This window comes from Excalfactoria chinensis, chromosome 5, assembly GCF_039878825.1.
Source record: "Excalfactoria chinensis isolate bCotChi1 chromosome 5, bCotChi1.hap2, whole genome shotgun sequence".
NCBI classification, from domain to species: Eukaryota; Metazoa; Chordata; class Aves; order Galliformes; family Phasianidae; genus Excalfactoria; species Excalfactoria chinensis.
The window spans coordinates 46,781,633-46,808,344 of NC_092829.1; the positions used below are offsets into that span (position 1 = coordinate 46,781,633).

Below are 26,712 nucleotides of genomic sequence, written 5' to 3' on the forward strand. Positions count from 1 at the left end.
TCCTGACCCTATTTCACACCATTTTTATTTTATTTTTTTTTTTTCTTTGCAGAAATAATGGAAAAGAGATGCTCCTGTAGGGCTTACTGCTTCACTCTACCTTAAGCCGTACACTTCAGTTAGGGAGCAATACTTCTCTTTGCGGTTTCTGAAGGAAAAGATCCATGCTTTGGATGCTTTACTATGGTAAATTATTAGCACCAATGAACTCACCTACTCTGCTTTGACTGGTCAAAACTAGTATTTATATGGCATATAAATAAGAAGTAGAGGAAACAGCAACACATGTAAGATGAGGAAGCTCACGAATCCTTGAACCAGTGAACTTAGTGTTTGGTTAAAGAGCTGTTACGGAAGGCAGGTTTTTTTCCTGAGTACAAACAGGACTGCAGGTTTTCCTTCACACTAATTAATAGGCTTTTCTTCTCTCCCGAAGTGTTAAGGAGGCCCAAGGACCTATTGTCTAATGGGACAGGAAATGGCCACAACAGCTGTAAGCTGACATGGCCAGCTGTCCACTGAGTATTAAGAGATTACATAGTTAATATTACCCAGAACGTCAAGGGAAGGGATGACTCAGATGCAGATCCCAAGTTCAACACTGCTTCAAATGTAGGTTTCAACAACAACAACAAAAAAAATGCAACAAATTCTGCAACCCTGCCTGGTTACTGTATACCTTTGCTCATGTATCTACCCACCTCCTGACAACACCTCAGTCTAATGCTACACTTACCTCTAGTGACAATGATTGAGATTCTGGGCCTGGAACACACACCACATACACTCACTTAGGAAAGTTTGGATCAGAGAGCAGTGGGGAGTAGCACTTTAGGACCATCTTGGCTCTCTTAGCCTTCCTCAACAACACAACCACCTGCCTTCAGAAATTCTACCATCAACTTGATACTGACACACAACTTCTAACTGTAGCAAAGGTTCAAAGTATCTCACCTTGTTATGTCAGCAAAGCCTTAACTTGACTTCAGATTTCAAGAGAAGCACAGTCAAAAATCCTAGGTAAGTCAATATAGAAACCATTTCACTCAAGACAAAGCTTTCCCAAACTCCATGAAAAAAAAAGCCCAGCCCTCATCTTTATTAATTTACCTACCTATGATTTCCCTGCTGCAGTATCTACACCAAGGCACTGAGCTGCAAAGATTTACAGGTCTTTTCTGATACGGCTCACACTTGCCAAACAGAAATGCATAGGTACTTCAGTAGGATTTTTCTGTAGGCAGTTAAGTTTTGATTAACCACGCTTTTAGTTAGCTTGCTACAGAAGTAGCTTACAACTTTAATAGAGAACAATTGCTAGTATTCAAGCACGTGACCTCATAGAGCTATTCAGGTGAAGATCAACTATGGTGGCATTTACAATCTTATTCATTCAGTCTATATGGACAATGGAGCGTGCATGTATCTGTGGTGGAAGAGTATGACCAGGGCTCCATCCCTCTGCTTAAGACTTGGTTACGCAGCTCCATCGGTACTGCGAGCTTGAAATCCTTCCCTGCGAAGGCTGTTTAAGTCGAGACGTGTTAGAACTTCACAGCGCACCAGAAGGGTATCATCCTTTACAAAGGTTCTTTGCTTCAAAGTTTGCAGGTGCATGAAAGTCACATAACCAAAACCTTTTGGATTGCGGTGAATTGTTGGTCTCTGGAAGGCTAGTAATTCTGGCTTGGCTTCCATCACTTCTTCATGATTCTGCCTTTCAGGGCCTTCCGATTGATCCAAAATAGAAAGTCGTATAGTGCCTTGGAAAGGCCAAGGCAGATGGCTGTCATATTCTCCTTGCATCGTGTGGACAAACAGAGATATAAAATTAGCACACCGCTGAGCATTTGGTAACTGGATATGCAGGCGCAAACACAACTTGTAGCCAGGTTTTCCAGTATAGAAGCCGGGACTGTGCATCACAACAGGTCTTTCTTCTTCCTGGGCTTTCTGAAGTCCACTGAAGTTCTCGATCTTCCAGATGTAAATACCATTACATTGTTGTGCCTCCATTTCAGTAATCTTTCCCTCCAAATCTCGGATAGTACGTTTGAGTTCTGCCATGTGAGTGTTCTGCGTCTCCATCTTTGCAATGAGTTCTCTGATTTGGTGATCTTGTCTCACCAGACGGCCTTCCAATTGCTGAATAGTTTCTTTAAAGTTTTCAACTTCTGGATTACAACTATATGGGGCACGTGTCACGTGGGAGAAGAGGGCAGGCTCAAACGGTAGGCCGTTGATAAAGGGTACAGGGTTTGTAGCAGTAACACTGATATTCTGAATGCTCTGAGCCATCATTCTCATGTGAACCTGAGTGAATTCCTGCATGTGTCGTGCCAGTTCATTCCTCTGCATCTAGGAGTAAAGAGACGTAGCAGTAAGAATCTATCACACATTAATCACACCCTAAACGTGGTGCTAAGGAGTAAAATAAATAAAAATCAAACAAGTCCTGTAATAAGAGAAAAAAACAGAATTCAAGTCAAAGACAAACAATGAGCCAAAGCAGCAAAGGTGATGTGAGTACCAACGGAGGGCTTCAAATCCAAAACCAGCTACAATAAATGAAAAAAATATATTCAAACGTCAAGGGACAAATGCTGTTTGACAAAATATACACCTAGTGAAAAAGCATCAGCAACAAAAAAAGTATTTGTGTGCTAAATCAGCACTGCATTTCCTTGTAGATTTGCAGGAACGGCTCTCTGGTACCAGATGATAAAGACCTTTGAGAACTGATGGCAAGAGGATGAGAGGGTTAATTTTCAGAGTAATTGCACAGAGAAATAAAAATATCCAGCTGTCGTGGCTTTATGGTTTTTATTATCAGTACTTCATATCGTAACATCATACAGTGCACCAGGAGTTAAAGAGTTAATGCTCCAATTCTGTGGATCGTGGGTAGTTTTGGGTACCCAGTACTCAGAAGAGAAGAACAACTACAAACTACATCCCCCAGATGACTGTGCTGTTTAGAGGGAAAGATAAAACCATTCACATACCACAAGATGGCTCCTTTTTCCCTTCTTCTTGGCCTGGCTAGACATCTCACCTCAGCACTAAGTGTGTAAGGCCTTCAGACATTCTCATTTTATTTATTAGCTTCAGTTCTAATTATATTGTATGACATTGTATCATAGAGTATTAGCTTGCATTCTGATATTTTATTTAGTATATTAGCTGGTTTCTCCTCTGATTGTTGCTGCTGTTTTGTTTTTAGGCCCATCTCCATACCCTTTCCCTTATTATTTAGTTGTCAGGAGGGACAGGGAGGCGATTTTTCCCTCTCTACTCTGCCCTAATGAGGCCCTATCTGGAGTAATGCCTCCTGATCTGGGGCCCCCAATACAAAAAAGACAAAGAGCTGTTGGAGAGGGTCCAGAGGGCCACAAAGATAAGCAGAGGGCTGGAGCACCTCCCCTACGAAGACAGGCTGAGGGAGCCGGACTTGTTCAGCCTGGAGCAGAGAAGGCTGCAGGGTGACATTATTGCAGCCTAAAGGGAGACTATAAACAGGAGTCAATTCTTTGAAAGGGCAAATAATGGCAGGACAAGGGGAAATGGTTTTAAGTTGAAGGAGGGAAGATTTAGGTTGGATGTCAGGGGGAAGTTCTTTACCAAGGGAGAGGTGAGGTGCTGGAACAGGCTGCCCTGTCCCTGGAGGTGTTCAAGGCCAGGTTGGATGGGGCCTTGGGCAGCCGGGTCTATTATTATATTTGGAGGTTGGCAGCCATGCCTACAAGCAGGGTGTTAGAGCTTGATGATCCCTTCCAACTCAAGTCCTGCTATGATTCCCCATTTCCAGTGTATGAGTCTGTGCATGCTCTCGCCCTGCTAGTCATAGAACCAGCCCATAAAGCATTGACACCAGATCACGTAGTTTTGGAATTTAATCATATTTAAAACATTCTCAAGTCTTCTTTACCAAACCTGACAAATTATAACTGTATTTGGTCAGAACTTTGTAAGAAATGTTTGAAGTTACTTCTCTGGTATAAAGTTGAGAATACAATCATGAAATCATATACATTCATCAGGTACATCATTCAAGTTCTCTAAACTTGAGAAAGGCTTTCGAAAGACACTGGATCAACATGCAGTGTTTTAGAATTAGAATGCCTCCAAACTCCACTAATCACTGAAAGTTTGGGTTGGTAGATGAGACAGTAGGAACAGACAACCAGCCATGCAAGATACCTGCAGCTCATGCTTCTGACAAGGCTTACCTTTTCAGGACACCCAAAGGCACTGTAGAAGCATGGTACTGGGGCAGTAGGACAGTCATTGTCGTAATGGTTAGGCATCTAAAACAAATCAGGTTTGAAATGAGTTTTCTGCATCAAGAATATTCTCTTTATAGCACTGTAAAAGCTTGGCTTGCTTATTATCTTCTCAATAAGACCACATTACTTCAATCTTCCTTACAGTCCCTGTCTTACAGACCCAATTATTGCTCCAAATTCTCCCTGTTCATCCTCATCCCAAAAAGCTGGACAGCTTCAGCTGATGCCCTGCAAGCCCTGACTAGAATAAAGGATAATTTCAGGTTTCTCAGGCCAAAGACTGTTTATAAGCTCAGTACAGGTCATCTATCAACCTATTATTTCGCATTCTCTTGTTACACAGTTTCACAGTTCATTATTTAATCTGAAGTGATGCTTGCCTTTTAACAGCATTTAAATCACTATTACACCTGCAGCGGATGCAACTTTTTTTAAGAGAGATGGGGAGAGATTTAACAGCCAGGAGAGAAACCATTTCTTCAGATTTCATTTGAGATTTGTGAAAAACACAAAAGCTGTTCTGTAAAGAAGTGGCTGCAGCACAGCTATCTTAAGGACAAACATGCTTGTATTTACTTTATATATTTGCTTATACTTTGCAGAGAACGTCCGCATTTCTAAGTACAAAACATCAGGCCTGGATAAAGCACACACACAAAAAAGTAGTTTCTTACCTGCTGCCTGATGAGCATTGTGTTGCAATATTCACAGAATACATTGGCGAGAGGGCAGGTTTGGTCATGAAGCTGTTAACAAACAGCAGTAGAAGAAAACAAATTAATAACATTACGCAATTTAAAAGAACGCTAATCACTTCTGATGAGACATTTTAAAGCTGAATGCAACTGAGAAATAAAGTTAAAAAAGTAGAGCTAGGAGAAGAACTTTGAAGTGATCCTGTTCTCATGTCTTAGCAGCAGGTATCCTCAGAAGATCACTTCCTGATCCTTTCTGCCAGGTATACAAACTGTAAGTGTGGGATACTGTTGTGTGTATTACTTGCCAGTAGGTACTGCCCCTCTCTGATGAGGAGGCTGAAAAGCAACAGCTGTTAGACATCTTTTCACACTGCAAGGTTCCCAGATAAATGCCTTGGTGTTCAGAGCTTCTCACCTATGCAGCTCAAAGAACTCCTCTAGACCAAAGCTTTTTTTTTCCTCTCTACAAGACCTGATGCCACATTTATGAGCAAACCCATATGAATGGAGGCTGAAAGACTCCTACTAAGTACCTCTTTATCTTCATAAGCCATAGATGTGGCACAGTTTGGACAGCAGACTTGACGCCGCGGACACTCCTGTGTCATGTGCTCTTTGAGGTGGTTCTTCTGAAAGGCTCCTTGGCACTGCGGGCATTCCACGGTGGTGAAATCACAATTCATCTGGTGCTCCTGAGCAAGGACAAAAAGAGAGATTTGATACTGAAAACAAGTGCTGATTTGTCACCTGCTTTTCAGATAAGGCACAGCACAAGAGGAACTAACAGCAACCCTCCTTTCTTTCCAAGAAGACCCCTATGTGTGCTTATACTGACTTTACCAATGACAACTCCATGTTCTATGGCCAAGATAGGACTTCACATATTGAAAGCTCTAAGAATGCTCACCACTAAAACTCAGCTTGTTTCTTCCTTTACTCCATGGGTTTTTTTTTGTTTGTTTGTTTTGAGAATCAGCGAATGACAACTATATGCTCATCAGAACAAAACTAAAAGTGCAGCAATAGGCTTGAATGAATGCAATCAGTACGAACAGGTATGACCCCTTTTGTTAGTCTGAATTTTTCCTCGTCCATAAAAAACAAGGTTCTGTGTTGTCAGAACTAATTCTCACCTCTAAATGCCTCAGCTCCATCTTCATACTGCAGCCCTTGTTGGGACACTTAACCGTTAACGAAAGGATTTCCCGTTTAGCAAAGTTGTCTGGAAAGAGTTGATTTTCAAGTAGAATTTCGTTGTCTACCGGACATTTGTGCCCCGCATCTCTACAGTGCCAGAAAGAAAGGAAAATGATTTTGAGTTTCTTTTGCCCTTAATTTAAAGTACTTTTATACTACCAAAACATTAGCAGCCAGGTAACAAAACGTGAAGAAAGTCCTGGAAAATAAAAGCATTTATGTGACAGTTACTAAAGTTATATGACATCAGTTAGAAAAAACTGACAGCATAAAGTTTCATTTGAGGTAATACTATTGAGATCGCAGAGCTGTTCTAAATCAGTAGCTTTTAACTGTCCAAATGACATGATAGATACCCTGCAAATAAGCTTGTGGAGGATGCAGAGAACACAAGAACTTACGGCCTTGTTTCTGTGAGTACTTCACACAGCTGAAACATGGAAATATTTCTCACACAATTCCAAAGCAGTCCTTTAGAAATTGCTAGGCATGCTCTTCCTCCTTTCTCACTTTATGAGCAGCCAAGGAGATCATTGCTGGGATAGAAAGCAATCTTTTCTGTGAAATAAGTTAATCTGGAACTCTCTGAAAAGCTATCTCTGTTTTTTTTGTACAACCACTCAATAAGTTGGCCACCCTTCAATTTATGTATTTATACAGCAATGTGGGTAAAGAACTCCTGACACAGAAGTTACTAAGAACTATGAAAACAGTGCTGGATTTGCATATTGTACCTGAAGCCTTTATGACCAGGCAGTCTTTGCTAACTGGTGGAACCCTGGAGTCCAATGGTGGAGCATTGGTTCATGCAACTTGCATAAGAAAACTCACAGCCTGTTAACACTTCACAAGGCTCTGTCTGCTTGCATGGAGATGCATTTGGGGAGGGTCAGGTTGGATATCAGCAAAAGATACTTCATCAGAGGGTGGTCAGGCAATGGAACAGGCTCCCCAGGGCTGTGATTACAGCCCCAGGCTACCACAGTTCAAGGACTGTTTGGACAACCACACAGGGTTTGAATTTTGGGTGGTTCTGTGCAAAGCCAGGAGCTGGACTCGTTGATCCTTGTGGGTCCCTTTTAGCTTGGGATATTTTATGATTCTATTTTTTTTTTTCCTCAACTGGAAATAGCAAAAATATGGAAAAACCCATGGGGTGGGAAAATGTGAGAGCACGCTTGTGGTGCAAAGATCAAAGGCCAGTACGTTATTACTGCTTCCAAGTGTGAGGGGAAGAAGAACCCCACGTGCTTTGGAGGACAGGAGTGAATTCGTGCTCTTTGCTGGAAAAGGAAATAATGGGTCAGCACTCCTTCAGCAGTAATGCTGCCAGAGGAAGTGAGGGGTAACAATCAGAGTTTAGAAAATGACAATGAACTTCCTTTCCTAGGTTTGGCTTACAAGAGTTGCTCTCCACAAGTCCGACCACCACGCTCGTAAGCAAATGGAAAAAAGACAACACCTAGCAAGCAGCTTCATTTCACAGCTCCCTTAGCAACATGCTGATCTTTATCACAGACCAGAAGTGTTCCCCCAGATCACACACAATCTACAGGCAGTCACTTTTTGACAGCTTGGTCACAAATACCTCGCTTAATGCAGTGCAGTGGTAGTTTGGTAGGCCTGCTGGTACAGCAGCAGCTTGACTTCCACACACGAAAGATAAGAACATATTCATTATATATAACCATGACCAGATCTCTTGTTTAAATAAGAAGCGGTTTAACAGTAAAGTTAAGAATGAATGGCATTTTCTATAAAAAGGCAGAAATAACTTAGTTTGAAGAAATATCTGCTCTGTGATTAACAACTAGTCAGTTTAGCCTAGAAGCAAAGCAGTCTGTGTATACTTTAATAGGAGCCATGTGAGTTACCTAATGAACTGCTAGCACCCAAAGCTTTCACTGCTGCCCTTTCTCAGCTTGTAATTCACTGATCAGATAAAGACAGTTCTGAAAATTGGTGAGCCCCACTGTAAGCCCTAAGTTGCTTTGGTGTACGACAAAGGAGAATAGAATGAAGTTTAATTAGCTATTGCATCTGAACTTAGTTTTCCTAAAATTTCTTATCAACTACTTTGTATGCAGCAATGTTTGTAAACTATTATCTGTAGTTACTAAAGCAGGTAAGCTTCTTCACTATTGTGACTCACTGCACTTTAAGGCACTTCACTCTGCCAAGGTTTGCTGGGAAGCAAATGCTTACTGTGATCAAAACCAACTGGCATAACCATGCCCTTAACATTACAAGATCTAAGACTACAGCACTTAAAAGCTCTCTCTCCCCTTATTCTTTAGGCATAAATCTTTTGAGCTGCAGGTAGTTTCTTCAGCATGGGCAACTACAACTGTTGTCTATGTCACAAGAAGCATCTGCTCAACAACTACCTGTCCAACCACCTTGTATCACTTAATCCTCAGTGCTCACTCAGACTGTATAGCAGGGAAGCAGAAATGAAAGATTATCACTTAATGAAAAAAATATCACTCAGTAAAAGTCACTTTCCAGTCCCTTTTAATTCTATACAAACTTCTCAATGACATCCATTAATACTGTACTGTAGACACCACAAACCTCAAATAAGTGTTGGACTGTGGATACTACAGTGACAGTCCAAATCAATAGCTCAGCCCATGCATCCCAATTCAGCACCTCAGAACAGTCCGGCACTTCTTTCTGGCTCTGATTCCTTAAGTGCTCTCTGAATCCCAGATAGATGCTGGTGGGGAATGAGGGAGAAGATTTACTGTTATTGAAACATCTGAAATATCACAGTGATGACTGATAGTCTCCAAGGCAAGGAATGCTCAACACTCTTGTTTAGCATTCACTGAAATTGCCAGTAGTAATTTCAGAGATAAAGTACAAAGGGGAAAAAGAGCATACAAAAAGGAAAAACCTCTGGTTATTGTTTATAGATCCAAACCTTTGAGCAGAACAGATACTCTGTTAATTAACAGAAGAGAAACCATTTCCCACACCTGAGGTTTAAGAAAAGTTTCTCTACCTGTTATGAGATGCTCTGTTCTGAACACAAGCTTACTGCAGTTCCTCACTAAACACAAGGGTCAGTTCTACCAATGGCCATCTAGGTAGATCTGCAGCAGGAAGATTAGAAAACAGGATCACTACAGAAGATAAAAGACCAGAGAGACCCAGTTTTGGTAACTTTAATATGATTATCTTTGAAATGACTGGTGAATAAAGATTTCTAACACTCAGTACTGACTAATGTAGGCAACATCCTCACGTTCAAAGGCTTTCAGATTTCTTATCTTTTGGTTCTTCCAGCAATACCCAAGTTAATGAATATAAAAACTATTGCAAAACAAACACCAGAAAACCAAATAAGGAATTCCACAATGTAGCAGCTTCTATTAGTATGGAAGTCTAAATTGATGCTTACAATCACACATGGATTTATGCATCACAACCACTTGAAATAATTTATGATTAAACATGTGAAGCAAAGGCCAGAAATCGATGCCACCTGATTATACACAGGAAACTGGACACCTACAGTTAAAGCTGACAGGTTTAGTTTCATTTTTGCTTTCTTCCATGCTCTTGGCTGACATGAATGACATTGAGTAATGCAGTTGGGTAAGATCTGACTTACTTTTTCCCTTCTCCAGAAGTAGCAATGTAGCAAATGAGGAAAGAAACCAATGAAGCAGAGTGATTTCATGGCAAGGTTACTGGAGAACTGAGCATCTCTGAGCCTCCACTGCAGCACACACAGGGGAGTCACTTTTCATGCGTGAACAACTTGGATACTCTGCATTTTCTGGATAATGAACTTGCATCCTTTCCTCAGAAATGCTGATGAAACTCATGTTACAAAGCAGAGCTGCAAACAGAGTTTCAGGCTCTCTAGAGAATAACCTGCCCTTCTGCTGTCAGAAGTAGAGAATGCTGATGAATTACGTTCATCTTTTACTGAGCTCCAACACCTTCCTCCTCCATCCAAAAGGGACATTGTGAAGAAATACATTAGTATCAGCCAATGCAGAAACTACAGAGAAGTCCACAAAACAATGCCTTCAGAGAACATTGTTGCTGGCGTGCAATTAATTTAGTGAGCTAAAAATGATGAGCTATGGATTAAAAAACAAAACAAAACAAAAAAACCCACTATGGATAACGTATGGAAAGCCAAACAAGAAAGTACTGCCTATTTTGCATGCTAAAAAACAACTGCATGGAGAAAATAAAAATACATTTTAAAGTAACATTGAAGACAGTCTGATTTTATGTACAAAGGCATGCAAAGTAATTTGGGAAATTAACCAATTCCATATGTGGGTCACACAGTTAAGACTCCTACTAAAGCACCTTGACATTTGAGCTAAGGGACTGATCCATGAGTAAGAAATCTGGCTTGGGTCAAGAATTAAAAATATAGTAATATCTAACTTTCTATCAATGTGATTTAATAGTCACTGGCATAGGTGGGACAGTGATGACTGTACTCCACATTTGAGGGAAGTACAGTCTACAAGTCAGCATGCTCTCTGCCCTCCGTTCTCCTCTCAAGCATTCAGCATTACAAGCTCAGCCTATTCTTGCCTCCATATTTCTCTCCCATCCTTCCCATACAGCAGTTTCTCAACTCTTTGTTCCAGACTATTTTGTCATTACTTTCTCCAGTCCTACAAGGAAGCAGACTGAAAGGGGAGAACTGAAAGTACAAATTGCCATATCGGCGCCAAGAAACCATGTTGTCAGTAGCTGCTTGTGGTTACCTAAGCACTCACAGGTAGAAGACAAGGTTTACAAACCTGGGCTGAAGAAGGGACATAGAAACCATGTCTGAATCCTCCAAATAAGTCATTATTTTTAACTAATGCTTGCTCAGTCAAGTGACTTCTTAACAACAGTTTCCATAAGTTTGCCTTTACCTTATTGATTTGACAATGCAGCCTTTGCAGAAACGGTGCCCACATGGTGTCTGCACTGCTTCCCGGAGGGCCATCAGACAGATGGGACACTCATATTTACTTTCCAAGGGTGGATCGAACTCCACATCGTACCCCTGCGTCTCCTCCGTGAAGGAGCTGGGAGGGTTGCCAGTCCCGCTGCTGACGCTCACGCTGTCTTCTTTTGCTCCCCCACTGCAGGCACTGGCCATGGCCGCACAGCAGCCGCCATCCATGTCTCGGGCTCCACAGCTGCTATCACTGTGCAGCAAGCTCATAGCAGCTGGTCAAGTGCCACAAAGAATGCCCTGCAAGGTGATAAAAAGATGTGTTAATGTAAAATACTCCAAGATCTCCCCTTCCAGTCATGAAAAGATCCAGCAGCAGCCACAAGCAATGGAGCAGTGCTACAGATTTGGTTCTCCACACAACCACTGGCTTTATTTCTCCATCTTTTCATACTTACCTCATAACTCATAAGAAGGAGCAGAGCATCCTGTCACTTGAAAAACTGACACACACACACCTCCCTGCCACTTGATTCATCTGACTACTTGATTTCTGTAAACACTGCCTCTCCTTGCTGCGCCTACTGAGAAAAGCCTCTCTTCCTTTGGCAATATTTTCTTTTAAAGCATTCAAAGAGTATCCACAAAAAGCCCTGTAATGGAGTGCAGCAATATCGCAGCTCCATATTTTCCTTGCACTGAGAGATGTTATTTAATATTTCCTGCATACAGAGATTTGCAGTACAGGTTTCAATTCAGTTTAGGTGCAAATCCACAGATAAAAGGTAGGTCTGGGCAGCCACACAGAGCAAAGGACACGCCACAAACAAAATGCAAATGCGCGGCATTGCTGATAGCGCTTCAGAACTGTCAGTAGGACTTGAAATTGAGTAAGAAGCTGCGCAGAAGATAAGGCTAATAGTTCTGCAGCTCAGAATGTTATTTACCAGCCAGCAGTGCTCAAACAGGTTTTATGCTCTGCCATCCCTCTTCCGGTATAGGTGGGAGGGAGGGCAAGTGACAGTGCTGTAAGAATGTCAGATAAAAATCACATTTCCCTGAGGAGGAGTGCATGACATGGCCAGGCCTGTTTTTTAGAAAACATCCCCCTCCCCCCCGCGTTCACAGCAAGACTATCACATCATTTGCACATCCAGGATGGAAAAATAAGGATCAGCCTGGAGCTGGGCTGCAAGGACTGCTGGCATGCATCACTGCTACAGCATCCATGGGCAGTGAGGATGCAGAGCGAGGGTTAACCCAACCACAAGCTCAGGGCACAGAACTTCTTGCCTTTATCAGAATTGGAGCGTCACAAGCCATTTTAACAGCATTCACAGATAAAGGGAGGATGAGACATAGATTGTTTTATTTGGGCACTTACTACATGACACCTGAAGACTCCAACAGAAATGCTGATCATAAGGAGCCTCAGCTAGAAGCCTGTGAACACAGTGTTACACACATGCGCCTTAGGCCACCTGCACGATAGCCTTAACTATTGCAACACCACCATGTTAACAGTGTGTATATATATATATATATATATATATATATATATATATATATAAAAGAGCTATTTTTCCTCCGTGTATTCAGACAGAAAGAAAATGAAGGTAGATCTACAAAAAAAAGAAAAAAAAAAAAGCCAGCCATTCAACAGGCAAAATTAGCAGGTTGTATATAAAGGCTATACACATTATATACAGGTTAAGGTTAGAATCAAAACATAACTTCTTCTGTTGTGCAATACTTCCCATTTCACTGAAGCACGCAGAAGTGCAAACAGCATCTGAGAGCAGTGCTTCTGGCATGGCCAGGACAGCATTATGGTACAGAGTCTCAAAGCAGCACCCAGGACAGGCGTGAAGCAGCCAGACTGCTTACTTCATGCAGAAGCCATCCCAGAACACAGCTGCCTGGAGCTGCATCCAAGGGGTAAAGTTCACTCTTCTATTCCTCTTCTCCGTCCTCATGTATTATCCCTATATGTCATCTAACATAGCAGCCTTCATAACAACTTGTATTTAAGCGCTGTGGCAGAGGATGATGAGTCCACATTTCGTGAAAAAAAGGCACAGGAATTAAGTTGGGCTGATGGAGTGTGTAGGTGGGTATGCAAGGTTAGAATCCACAGGCCAGTATGGGACTAGAAAAACTCACATTATTCCATACCACAGGGGGATATTCAGTGAGATTAAGGGAAAAGGAACACAAATCCTTCAGCAACATCACAAAGGAATTCAGGAAGTCACGAGGAAGAAAATATCACAGCTTTACCCAAACTCAGTTGTCACGTTAATTGCAGAGTGAGCTACTCTTCCCTTAAGAGGCTTCCAGAATAAAACATACTGTTTGAAATACTGTTCTTGTAAGAAAGATCACATCATCTTACTCAAAAATCTCAACAGCCGTAGATTCAAGTGCTGTGCAAGTGGTGTTTCTTGCTTGTCCGTTTCTACAGTCAGAACAGGTATGTACATTGAGTCTATGGAAACAGAAATCCTACACCAGAGTCATTCTAGTGCATGAGTCAGTGCGACCAGCCAACATCCCGGCCTCACAAAAATCCCCCTGTGCAATGATAAACTCTGCTCCCACATGGAGACTTTGGTCTGTATATGACCAAAGGGTGAGCAAAGAAGAAGCGCGAGTCTCATATCTGCTTGTGCCCAAATTTCCCAACCTGTAAAGAGGAGGAAATTTAAATAGGGTGATTAAGAGTCAGATCTTGAGTTCTGCTCATGTTTTTCATAAAATGTGTAACAGGATTCCTCCTTCTGCTCTGCTCATTTCACTTCAGCTGGGAGGAAATTCTGTCCTCCCCATTCATTTATGGGCATGGGGCACAGGATACCTAACGAAAGCCCACTCAGCCCTCTCTCAGATCAGCAGTCAGAGCCTAATTACCTCTTCACAGCTGAAAACAATTCCTGCACAGCCTTTCAGTGCTGTAATATGGATGCCCTGTTTCTTGTTGCACATTTTGGCCTGCAGAAGTTTCAAACAAAATGTAACTATATTAAAAAAAAAAGATTTTCTTTTATCTTGTCTACATCAAAACCTTTTAAGTCCATCCAGTTTATTGATATCAGTAGCATAACACATTAAGTACCCTGGTATTCAACCAGGTAATCAATCTAACAGCCTTCACTTTGAGGAACAGCTGAAGTTAAACCAGAGCACCACAGGGCAATTCCAATCCCCGTTAGCATGAAGTTTCTCAGTCAGAGAAAACCCAAGCTCTACATTTGCTCTACATTTGCCAGTGCAGCTGAAACACTATTTCCCAGCACTGGGAAGTCCCATCACACTCACTGAGCAGATAGACAGCAGGTTTTAGCTTGCACACACCAGGCACCACAAGTCCCTGGGCCACCGAAGGTGTTCTTTTTTTCCCCTCTAATGCCACAACATTGTATTGTTTGACAGAAGACAAGAAGGTGCTTTCCAGCCTAACCAGTACCGCCAGGCTGTCTGATCATTTTTTTTATGCTGCAGGACTCCAGAATGCTCCATCTGTAATGATTCAACTCTCAAGACCCCAAAGCAGAGCAGACACAGGTAGGGCCTATGGAGTCCCCACACCGCTTTTCCAAATAAATCATAATGAAACCTCTCTTCAGCAGGGAACATGCTCTGCATTGCTATTTACATTGTTGCCTTACAAAGCAATAAGGTCTAAGCATCGTACCCTGCTTATCCAAAATGTGAGATGATATCTATCCATTTGGCAAGCACAGAGGACCCGCTACACAGGGAACTTACGAGTTATGGTACAGAAAATGTTGAGTATTAATTAGTAAATATTGAAAACAATTAATTTCAGCATGACCTTTCCAAGAAGATTCCTACCAAGCAGCCAGGACAATCAGCACAGAGGGTTCTTCCAAGACCCTTTCCTTACTTGAAGCTGTAAACCTAATGAAACTGCTTTCAGCTCAGCTGGGACAAAGTCAGAGGGCAATGCGTTCAGTGTCATGCAAGCAAACCGCAGGCCAAACTTTGTGTTTTTTTTCCTTCTTCTGGCCCGTTAAGAAGAGTTCTGTACATACAGATGCATGAGTCATACAGATTTCTGGGTCAGACCAGAGTGACTTCGGCTGATTTGTTTATGAAGCAATACTTGCAACTCCCAGGCAGATTAATCAACCGTCTGACAACTGATAAGCAGTATTTGCATTGTTAGGTGTACAACTATCAACACTGTGGCTCTAAGTTGGCAAAACACATGCAATTACACAAGCTTATTTTAATTAATACCTATAAAACACTTTCATTCCAAAGCTATCAAATGGCAAGTCAAGTAAACGCAACAGGAGATTCATGCAGAACTCATAACTGTGGAAAACAACTTCTGGTTCCTTCTAAAAACCTGCAAGGGTTCCGCTGAGATGCTGCCACAGTAAACATCAGGACAGAAAGTACTTCAAGAAAGGGCAGGAAAAATATGGTTAAGAACAAGCATCATTTCTGCAGAGCCTCCAAACTGGATTTTATTATCATCTACATCTGTTGATGCTTGTTAGCAGTTTGCTTGTAGCTAGCATTTGTAAAATCGTTTGAGACACCGGGAAAATAAGCGGTGAACTGAGCACGCATTCTGAAACAGCTCAGGCATTTCCCCTTTCCACTCTGCCCTGCGTTTACTTTTCTTTTTGATGTGCCTTGTACTCAGAATCTTGCACCCTTAGTTTTCCACAGACCAACTTTTTATACTTGCCTACCTAACGTGTACTGCAGGGAAGCAAAAGTTACCCCTACTCACGTGTTAAAGTCATGGAAGTCCTACAAGTGAAGAAAAAGCTCATTTATCTCAGCCATTTTCTCACCCTGAGGTTCTAATACTTAATGAACACGTTTTCTTAAATATAGCACCAAACCTTCAAAACAGAAAGCAGCATTGCAATGCTAGAGCACTACAAACCTCAAACCACCACTTGCACCCCTTGACTTCTCATACAGCAGAGTCTGCCTGAGCTCTGCAGCTCTCCAGGTGCTTGGAAGAGCTGGAGGAGATACAGCACCCCCTGAGCTATACCCAGAGCAATACCTGCCAGAAAAGAAGTCACCTACTTGCTTTAATCAATAGACTGCTGGGACTTCTTTTTTGATAGCAGCGGGTTGCAGGGCTGTTTTTCTGGCCCCTTTGTAATTAGGAAGGTGATACCATTCAGCCGCAGGTGCTAACACAGCTGGTGGCTCATGGCTTCCCTGCCAATAGCAACAGCCTTCGGCCTGAAGAACTCATCAGAGGACAGAGCTACTTTCAGTGAGCCCAAACTGCTGGGCATAAGGGGTATCATTAGAACACTATCCTCTCACCTACAGAGGAGAAAAGCCTGAGAAGACTCACAGTTACTGCTCTAAACCAGGTTACAGGGATGGAAAGCACTACTGCAATCATAACTTCCTACTTCTACTCATAAGTGTGCTATAAACGTGCAGATCTGCCAGCCTCTAACATAAGAGGGAGGCTCTTAGTTTCAGAAACACCGATTCCCGCAGGACCTTATTACAGAGCCTTGCAGCTCCCTTAACCGATCGTCTCCGCTTTACAGCCAGAAAAGTGGCGCTCGTCCCCTCTAGGCCGACAGAAACCAGCACCCAGAGCGCGGCCCCACCACGTACCTGCCGGCCCAGGCCCAGCACCCAGCTGCGCGCTGACCCGGCACGGGGCTCACTTTCGGTTTCGGCGGAGCTCAGCCCGACGTTCAGCCCGACGTGCCCCAGCCACGGAGCCGCCCTCCTTCAGCACCGCGGCTCCCACTGGCGAAGCCCGAGTGTCGGAGCGCGCTCTCGCTGAGGACCAGCCGAACTCACGCCGCCACACAACGCCCAGAGCCCCATCCCGCAGGCCCCGAGCTCTCACGCTCCTGGTGTCCCACAACGAGATGCAACCGCGCGGCGCCCTCGTCGACCCCGGTCCGCCGTAATCTCGGCGCCAGCCTCTACTCACCGCCAGCCTCGTCGGCCGCTCCTCGCCGGGCGCCGCTTCCGCCTTCTCCTCGGGACGAGCCGGTGCGGCGGCCGTCTGAGCCCGAACCCGCTACAGCGCCTCCTGCCGGCCCGGTGGGGTCACCAGCCTAAGGCCTGGGGTGCTGCTCCTCCTTCCGCTCCGGCCGCCTGTGGAGGGATCAAAATACGCTGGAGCGCAGCGTGATGTGAAACATAACAGCGCTGACAGGAGAGCGGGGCAGAAAGCATTGATTGGATAGGGCGTGATGTGATTAGGGAAAGCCATCCCACCTGGAAACAATGCGTCGCAGCCTAGAAGCATCTGAGCTTTTCGGTTACATCTTTGTGGTACCTGCCCTGGACAAGCTGCTTGGTGGCAGCAGCCCCTCGGTGCCGTGGGGACGTGGCCAGGCTTGCTTAAGGATACAGTGCTACCTGAGGCAGTGGGGATGTTGGCTTTTCCCAGTAGCATGTGACAGTGGGTGGCTCTAAGGAAGTGAAAAACTAGGACAGCACGAATGCAAACACAGCTTCGTTTCCCTAAACACAGAAGGGGGAATTTCACTGTGTGCATCTGTGCCTGTCCTTGGCAAGTACCCAAGCCTAGCGTGTGTGAACTTTGTCTCTGATCCAGGGCCCCAGATCTTCAGTGAAGAACTGGTCCCTGGAACGCTCCTTTCTTTAGACGCTGAAAGGCCACTGTCAGGTCTTTGAGCCTCCTATCCTTCAGGTTGATCAGCCCTAGCTCTCTCCACCTATCCTCACACAGGAGATGTTCCATCTCTTGGATCATTTTTGAGGGCCTCCTCTGGTCATACTCCGACAGGTCTGCATCTCTCCTGTACTGAGAACTGGGTGCAGTACTCCAGGTGAAGCCTCACCAGCACACAGAGTAGAGGGGCAGAATTACCAACCTTGACTGCTGGCCACTCTTTCAAAAGAAGTGAAGCCCAGGATATGTTTGCTTTTCTGGGCTGTGAGGGCATGTTGCTGGCTCATGTCCAGCTTGCCATCTGCCAGTACCTCCAAGTCCCTTTCATAAGGGCTATGCTTCATCCTTACATCCTCCAGCTTTTGCTGATAGCAGGGTTTGCTACAATCCAGGTGCAAGACCTTGCACTTGGCTTTGTTGAACCACACGAGGTTCACCAGGGCCCACTGCTTGAGTCTGTCCCTAAGTGCTACATCTACACAGTTTTTGAACATCCCCAGGGATGGTGACTCCACCACTTCCCTGGGCAGCCTGTTCCAATCACCCACCACTCTTTCTGTGAAAAAAAAAAGTCCTAATATCCAACCTAGCCCGCTTCCTACCTTTGTGCAACTTGAGGCTATTTTCTTACATCCTTTTCATGGAAGAAAAGACCAATCCTCATCTCATTATAACCTCCTTTCAGGGAGCTGTAAGGAGAAGTAAGACCTATAGAAGCCCTGAATCCAGCCTTCTGAGTATCACTTTTGGCCATCAGAGTATTTGTTACATTTATGTATTTATTTATTTTTGCCAGGTCTTCATGTGGGGCTCTGACATATCACAAGAAACAAATAGTTACATTAAGAATAATTTAACCAACTTTGTGGACCCTTGGCTGGACAACTGGCTGAACTGCAGAGCCATCCTTGTTCCCTGTGGAGTGGAAAAATTACATGTTATTTTCATCATCTGTTAAATGAGGAAATGTATCATAGATTTATAAAATAGATATCCTTCAATGGTGTTTTCTGCAGCAAAATCCCACCATTTTTAGCCATATGTCAGGTAGTCAGAGCATGGATATCCAGCTCAATTTGATTAGAAAGGAAGACAAGAAACATAGGAGTTTTTATCCCAAATGTAAATGAAATATCTTTTGGTCAGCGCAGTTCCCAAATATTCATGTGTTTTGGCAAACTTGTCCAATGGTCATGTACCGTGTCTATACTGCAACATAAAAAGATGTATAAATGCTTTAATCCACATGGTGGCGCCAGCTGCACAGGGAAAATATTTTCCAGCACTGACTGCGCAGCTCAATTGTGTTCTTATGCACATAAAACACACTCAAAGCTGTTTCAACTGGAGATCTGTTAAAACCTTATTTTCCCGTAGTATCCCTCCCAGAAAACATTTTTTTTTCAAGGTGATTTCCTGAGTATGCTGGAAGTTAAGTGTGTGACTGCTTACATATGCTCACCTGGCTGTGCTGGTGATCAGATTGCTCTCATCCGGTGCTGTTCACACCAGACCTCAGTCTCACAGGGAATGGAGTTGGTGGGCAGCTGCCTGGGCGAGGTTTTGAATGGGTGCCACAGCGCGACAGATGTGCTAAACTACTTCTCTGAGAGCCCCTGATCCTTCAGTGCACATTGTCAGTGAGCTGCATCTGCTGCTTCAAGATAAGGGAGGAAACCAGCGTGAGTCTGCAGAGAGTTATTTTGATTGATATCTGGTGTTGCAGAGGGACCTGATATCTTTTTGAAAAGGTCTCTCCAAATGTTAGTGAGGGGACAGTGAAGACAGGCAGGTTGTGAGGAAGTCGTGGCAAGATGGGGTGAGCAGAAATGCTGTGCTTACAGCTGGGCTATGCCACCTTCTCACTGATGACCAAGCACCAGAGTCAGGACAATCTTACTCTAACCTGCCTTGGGCTGGGGGCAACTACTGTGATTTCTGCTCCACCTTGTCCTGACACTCACGTGTACTTGTTTCTACAGCAGAACTGAGATTTTGTTTTCTTTTCACTTGGAGTGAGTTTCTGAGACATATTTGCTTTGTCAAAACTGAGTGTGAGTGCTGAACTTCACTGCCCACCATCTGTGGACACTTGCCTATGCCTGGTGCACTATTGACCAGTTACTCAGAATGCAGAACTAGCTTTTATACTGTTCATTTCTTGTCCTGTCAAGGATCTTCAGGATGCCATCAGGAAGGTAATATCTCTGAAAGTGAGATACTGGGATCAGAAGAAAAGACATTTTGTGGTCCCAGACCCCAGTGGCCTGGCTGTTGTTAACACAGCCCGGCCTTCAGTGAAACAGCTTCGGTGTGTGACTGTAGTGTGAACAGACACCAGGTTCTTCTCTCTGATAGCTGACAGTGAGGAAACAAGCTCTGAAGCTTGGAAGAAGAAAGCGAAATGCAAAACGTTGTCCTAACAATGCAGGTGCTCCTCAGAGAGTCTGCATACTTATCTCAGAGCCCTAGAGTCTCACACAAGAAGACCTTGTTTTTATGAATTTTGTGGTTAAGCCTCATAAATTGCCAGGTGCCACCTGGATTTGAGAGTTCTGCATTGTGTTTAGTTGAAGTAACCTGTGGTTTGCACCAAAGTGGTACTGGGAGCTCAGAGGCTCAGGGATAAGTGAGATAAACAGCACTGCAGTGTCTTTAAAAAGCGGAGGGGACAAAGAAAGAGCAAGAGCACACGGGAGAGCAAGCAAGCTTGACATGTTGAGCAAACTGAACAGACATAACAGCAGCTCTGCACACTGACAGGGAGCTAAAGGTAGGCTGGCTGAAATAATGACAGCAACTCAAATGCTTGTAGGACATCTGAATGTTGATTCATTTTCCTGTTTTAATGTGCAAGTCAATTTCATTCTATATGTGCAGTGAGTCTGTTCATAAAGCAAGGTCTTCCTTGACATGACTAAGAATATCACAGTCTTGCTTTTCTTCAGAAGTGTATGAAATATTGCGAGCTGGGAAGAAAAGGGATTTCTTTTCCCTTTTCAAGGTAAAAAGAGGTGATACTGAATACAGCTGTCAGAGTTGATTAAATAACCATGGCTGGGGTTCATGGCTGAGGTTCACTCTGTAAGAATCTGAGTGGGATAAACAGTGAGGAGAAGGATTGTTCACTGTGACCCACAACTAGATTAACAGACCAAAGGCAAATCTAGAAGGAAATATTCCTAGCACTGGGGATATTTCTACCTTTCCCAGGAGAGCCGCTTGAAACTCTACTGCCTGGCAGCCAGGCCATTTAAAGTGTCTGATGAGTAGCCTGTTGGCTGCTACTATCTCCTGCAAGGGGCTAAGGCCAGGACCTTAGGGGGTTCTTTATCATCCATTTCTTCAAGGGAATGTTCAATGAAAGAGAGAGAAAATAAATAAATAAATAAATTGTTCAACTTTTCTTTAGTGAAGGCAAAGCTTCATTAGAGTTGGTAATTAATAGTTTTGGAGATCAGTAAGGCACCAAAGTGGCACTTAGACTAAGGGATAGCTGAGGAGGGAGAGTATTAAATATTTTGCTTTAAATGTACTCAGTGGTGGCTGTTTCTTTACAATGAATTAGGTATTGCCCTGAATAAACATTGCGTATGGGTTGAGATGTTCTGAAATTGCAGCTGGAGATGGTGAAATTACACAAATTTCCTTTCACAGAAAGAGAGCTGCAGACAGCATAGGGCAGCCAGTGCTGCAGGTAATAGAGCACGTACCTGTAGGAATGCAAGACGATTCAGGGGCAAATAGGTTATTGCTCAGTGGATAGGTTTTACTACCTCTGCCACAGGATGCAGCCAAGCAAGTGGGCAGTAGAAATGATCTGAATACAACTGGGCACAGCAGAAGATCACAGATCTACTGGCAGCAGAGCACAAGCAAGCACGTTGCCAGGCTGTTTCAGCTGTGGACAGCAGGGGGCTGCAGTGCAGCTCACGATGTTCAGTGGCTTGGGCAGCTGGACCAAGCAACGCAGGCAGATGGGGACATAGGTATGGGCAGCTTGTTCTCAGTAGGATGAAATGAAGAGAAAGTAGAAAGAAAACAAATGTTAGCTTCGGTTGCCAAGGCCTAATGAACAATTTAGAAGCTAAACACTGCTCTTAAGGAAAGCTGAGAAGACTGGTTTGTCATTCTGGATCTATAACTTTATCAAAGCATGCTGTCCTTTCCCAGTGGACTCTCAAAGTTTGTACAGTGATGTTGCTTCATTGAAAGGTTATCAATAAAACAATCTCAGAAACATCCTGAGCGTCACCAGATCATGGCATGGATATATTTCATATAAAGAACACTTTCCACATAGACACAGAACAGATTTCCAGCAAGTTTAGTGACTAGCTAAGGGGGAGATATAATGAGAGAAATCAAAGCCATGCCAATGTAATTTCTAGTTTGAAGTACACAGTTTTAATGTATAGTTTTTCTATTATTATAGTTTTCTTTTTTAATTCATCCCAATCGGATCAGTAAAGCAAGATTAAAGTAAAATAGATGAAACAATCAGGGAACACGGTTTAATCTTCTCTATGCTGTTTGTTCACCTTCTGCACTTCTTGCTGTCAGATAAGCAAGAATACATTAGTCACTTCTATATTTGCTTCTATGTGATTTTGTTTTCTAAGTCTAATGCAGTAGCACAAAGTTTCAGTGTCTGAGGTGAAAGTCTTCTATTTATTTTTATACAGTACCATATTCCCATGGCAACCACATTGATATTACTTTTGGTTGCATCTCTATGAAAGCTACAATTGGGGTCAAATTTGAACAGACATTTTCAGCTTTCCAGTACCAGTAATCCTTACAAACAGAGTTCTCAGCAGGGCACTTAAACATATGACTAACTTGAAATGTATAAATATTCTCTCTAGAGCAAATATGCAGTGAGTATAAATTGCCATATCTCCTTTAGAGTCCAGGGAACCATTGCACTTTACATCAACAGAGTTTACGCTCCTACAGCTTTAATGAAACCACTCACATTCAGCATCCGTATACTAAAGTACCTTACAAAATTGAGGTCTGAATAAAGTCTGCATAGGGACCAATTGGTGTGTGCTGCTCTGCCTATGTAGGAAGGCATAGGCATGCATTAGACACTTCAGGTCAGAATCAAGGACCAAAAAGTGGTGTGACAGCAGTAGTCTCAAGTGATTTAAATAATACAGCACAAGACAGAAAAAATTATGTCTTGAAGCCACCAATCTTTCATATGAAGAACTTGCCACACTTTCAGAACATAATTCTGCTGTCCATCATAGCTTTACTTACTGCAAAATCAGTTATAAGAAGAAGGTGGCATATTGGGAAATTAGGACCTGATGATGGGTGTATGCATTATGCATTGGTGGTACAATAGACTATGGATGTCCCGTCCGTGATCAAAGTCAAAACACAACCAAGTACTTCTCTGAGGTACTGTGCGGATAGACACATTTGGATCTCTCAGTTTGTAGGTGTCTTAGGCAAAGGAACTTGAAAAGCATTCCTCAGTTAAAGTGATTAAAGTTATTGCCCCCAGTGTGCCCCCAGTGGCGCAGTGGTATAAGCTGCTGCCTGCGGCACTGGAGGGCCCGGGTTCGAATCCCCCCCCTGTGGCGCAGGGGTAGAAGTGCCGCTTCGCTACACAGGGGGCTCGAAACCCGGGAGTTGGACTCGATGATCTCTAAGGTCCCTTCCAACTCGCATGATACTATGATGATATTGTGTTAAGAGCACATGCTCAGGCACTGGCACTATTTATCATTTTGGAATATAAGCTAACTTGCAGCTTCTTTCTCAGGTGATCTGGTTTCTGCCACACTGGAGATGTCGATAACATCACAAATGGACCTGCCCGAAGAGATTCAGCATCCATATGCAAAATTTTCAGAGTGGAAATTTAAGCTGTTTAAAGTGAGACCATTTCAAAAAGCACCTTCCGATAAGAACCAATGCATAAACAAGAATCAAGAACAAGAGGTAACTTCTACGGACAAAAACAACATACTGCATAAAGATGAAGAAGTTCCAAGAGGAGAAAAGGTAATTCTGACACAGATGGACTTCATGGGCAGTATGCAAGCACATGAGAAAGATGCCAATGACATGCAAATACAAGACAACGCAGCTCACCAGAACAACCTAAAGCATCTTTGCCGCATCTGTGGAGTTTCGTTTAAAACTGATTGCTACAAGAGAACTCATCCAGTACATGGACCAGTAGATGATGAAACTCTGTGGCTTCTGAGAAAGAAAGAGAAAAAAGCAACCTCTTGGCCAGATCTTATTGCAAAAGTTTTTAAGATTGATGTGAGAGGGGATGTTGACACTATCCATCCCACTCGATTTTGTCACAACTGCTGGAGCATTATCCACAGGAAATTCAGTAATACTCCCTGTGAAGTTTATTTTCCTAGGAACAGCACAATGGAGTGGCAGCCCCACTCTGCAAACTGCAAAGTGTGCCACATGCCCAGTCGGGGAGTCAAGAGAAAAAGCCAACCACCCAACGTACAGCATGGCAAACGTCTGAAGATCACTGCAGAACGTGCTCGAGTTAACAGAGGCATAAAGAACCAAGCACTGATAAATAACAAAAATGTAATGAAAGAGATTACCAACTGCAAGAACAGACATCTCAGCACCAAGCTGCTTGCAGTTGATTATCCAGCCGATTTCATTAAATCCGTCTCTTGCCAGATCTGTGAGCATATTTTGGCAGACCCAGTGGAAACAACATGTAGACACTTGTTTTGCAGAACTTGCATTCTCAGTTGTATCAAAGTTATGGGCAGCTACTGCCCCTCCTGCTGGTATCCTTGCTTCCCTACTGATCTGGTAACCCCTGTGAAATCCTTCCTGAACATCCTTGATAGCCTGAGCATAAGATGCCCTGTACCAGAATGTGATGAAGAGATCTCACACGGAAAATATGGTCAACACTTCTCTAACCACAAGGAGATGAAAGACAAAGAGCTCTATAACCCTGTGAATAAAGGTGGCCGACCAAGGCTGCATCTTCTGTCATTGACCAGAAGAGCTCAGAAACATCGTCTGAGAGAACTAAAACGTCAAGTCAAGGCTTTTGCTGAGAAAGAAGAGGGTGGTGATATAAAGGCTGTATGCATGACTTTGTTCCTGCTAGCTTTAAGAGCAAAAAATGAACACAAGCAAGCAGATGAATTGGAGGCTATAATGCAAGGCAGAGGATCTGGACTTCACCCTGCTGTTTGCCTGGCAATCCGAATCAACACATTTCTCAGCTGTAGCCAATATCACAAAATGTACCGAACTGTAAAAGCTGTCACTGGGAGGCAAATCTTCCAGCCACTGCATGCTCTTCGCACTGCTGAGAAAGCCCTCTTGCCAGGCTATCATCCTTTTGAATGGAAACCTCCCTTGAAAAATGTATCCACTAACACAGAAGTGGGAATTATAGATGGACTATCAGGACTACCCCTCTCGATTGATGACTACCCAATAGACACAATTGCAAAAAGATTTCGATATGATACAGCCTTGGTTTCTGCTTTAAAGGACATGGAGGAAGAAATCTTGGAGGGCATGAAGGCAAAAAACCTGGATGACTATCTGAATGGTCCCTTCACTGTGGTAGTAAAAGAGTGCTGTGACGGAATGGGAGATGTCAGCGAGAAGCATGGAAGTGGTCCTGCTGTCCCAGAGAAGGCTGTACGCTTTTCATTTACAGTCATGAACATTGCTATAGACCATGGGAATGAAAGGATAAGGATCTTTGAAGAAGTAAAGCCCAATTCAGAGTTGTGTTGCAAACCCTTGTGCCTTATGCTGGCTGATGAATCAGACCATGAAATTCTGACAGCAATCCTGAGCCCTCTCATAGCAGAAAGAGAGGCTATGAAGAACAGCGAACTGCTTCTTGAAATGGGAGGCATCCTGAGAACATTCAAATTCATTTTTCGAGGTACAGGCTATGATGAGAAACTTGTAAGGGAAGTGGAAGGGCTGGAGGCCTCAGGTTCCACTTATATCTGTACCCTCTGTGATGCAACCCGTCTGGAGGCCTCCCAGAATTTGGTCTTCCACTCTATCACCAGAAGCCACGCTGAAAATCTGGAGCGATATGAAATATGGAGGTCCAACCCATATCATGAATCTGTTGATGAGCTCCGTGACAGAGTGAAGGGTGTTTCGGCCAAACCTTTTATAGAGACTGTTCCTTCCATAGATGCGTTGCACTGTGACATTGGCAATGCAACGGAATTTTACAGGATTTTCCAGATGGAGATTGGTGAAGTCTATAAGAATCCTGATGCATCTAAAGAAGAGAGGAAGAGGTGGCAGCTGACTCTTGACAAACATCTCAGGAAGAAGATGAAATTAAAACCTATGATGAGGATGAGTGGGAACTTTGCCAGAAAGCTTATGTCCAAAGAGACAGTAGAGGCAGTATGTGAATTAATAAAGTGTGAGGAAAGGCATGAAGCCCTTAAAGAACTAATGGACCTTTATCTGAAAATGAAACCAGTATGGCGATCTTCGTGCCCTGCCAAAGAGTGTCCAGAATTGCTGTGCCAGTACAGCTACAATTCACAGCGTTTTGCAGAGCTTCTGTCTACAAAGTTTAAATATAGATATGAGGGCAAGATTACCAATTATTTCCACAAAACCCTTGCTCATGTACCTGAAATCATTGAAAGAGATGGGTCCATTGGTGCTTGGGCAAGTGAGGGAAATGAGTCTGGAAACAAACTGTTTAGGAGGTTCCGAAAAATGAATGCCAGACAGTCCAAATTCTATGAAATGGAGGATGTCTTAAAGCATCACTGGCTATATACCTCTAAGTACCTCCAGAAGTTCATGAATGCTCATAAAATGTTAAAAAACCAGGGCTTTGTGATAGATCCAGATGATGGATTAGGTGATTCTTTGCCACCAGAGATCTGTTTGGAAAGCAATGATTCAGTGGAACTCTAA

The 26,712-nt window shown here is 43.3% G+C and overlaps 2 protein-coding genes across 2 annotated transcripts; one reads left to right on the forward strand and one right to left on the reverse strand.

Moving 5' to 3' along the window:
• Positions 1–54: 54 nt before the first annotated feature.
• Positions 55–17,206, reverse strand: TRAF6 (TNF receptor associated factor 6). Its single transcript, XM_072338763.1, has 7 exons — positions 17,068–17,206; positions 11,083–11,408; positions 6,118–6,268; positions 5,518–5,676; positions 4,961–5,032; positions 4,230–4,307; positions 55–2,358 (listed from the first exon to the last, which is right to left on the reverse strand). The coding sequence occupies exons 2-7, from the start codon at positions 11,376–11,378 to the stop codon at positions 1,477–1,479; spliced, it is 1,638 nt and encodes a 545-aa protein (XP_072194864.1). The 5' UTR covers positions 11,379–11,408; positions 17,068–17,206; the 3' UTR covers positions 55–1,476.
• A 6,304-nt stretch (positions 17,207–23,510) lies between these two features.
• RAG1 (recombination activating 1) lies at positions 23,511–26,712 on the forward strand. Its single transcript, XM_072339250.1, has one exon. The coding sequence runs from the start codon at positions 23,584–23,586 to the stop codon at positions 26,710–26,712; it is 3,129 nt and encodes a 1,042-aa protein (XP_072195351.1). The 5' UTR covers positions 23,511–23,583.

Excerpts from the sequence above, each read along its gene's own strand:
- TRAF6 (XM_072338763.1), bottom strand. The coding sequence starts at position 11,378 with ATGAGCTTGCTGCACAGTGATAGCAGCTGTGGAGCCCGAGACATGGAT. Across the intron at positions 4,308-4,960 it reads CAATGCTCATCAGGCAGCAG|ATGCCTAACCATTACGACAA; the intron begins GTAAGAAACTAC and ends GATTTGTTTTAG. Across the intron at positions 2,359-4,229 it reads CCTTTGGGTGTCCTGAAAAG|ATGCAGAGGAATGAACTGGC; the intron begins GTAAGCCTTGTC and ends CTTTACTCCTAG.
- RAG1 (XM_072339250.1), top strand. The coding sequence starts at position 23,584 with ATGTCGATAACATCACAAATGGACCTGCCCGAAGAGATTCAGCATCCA.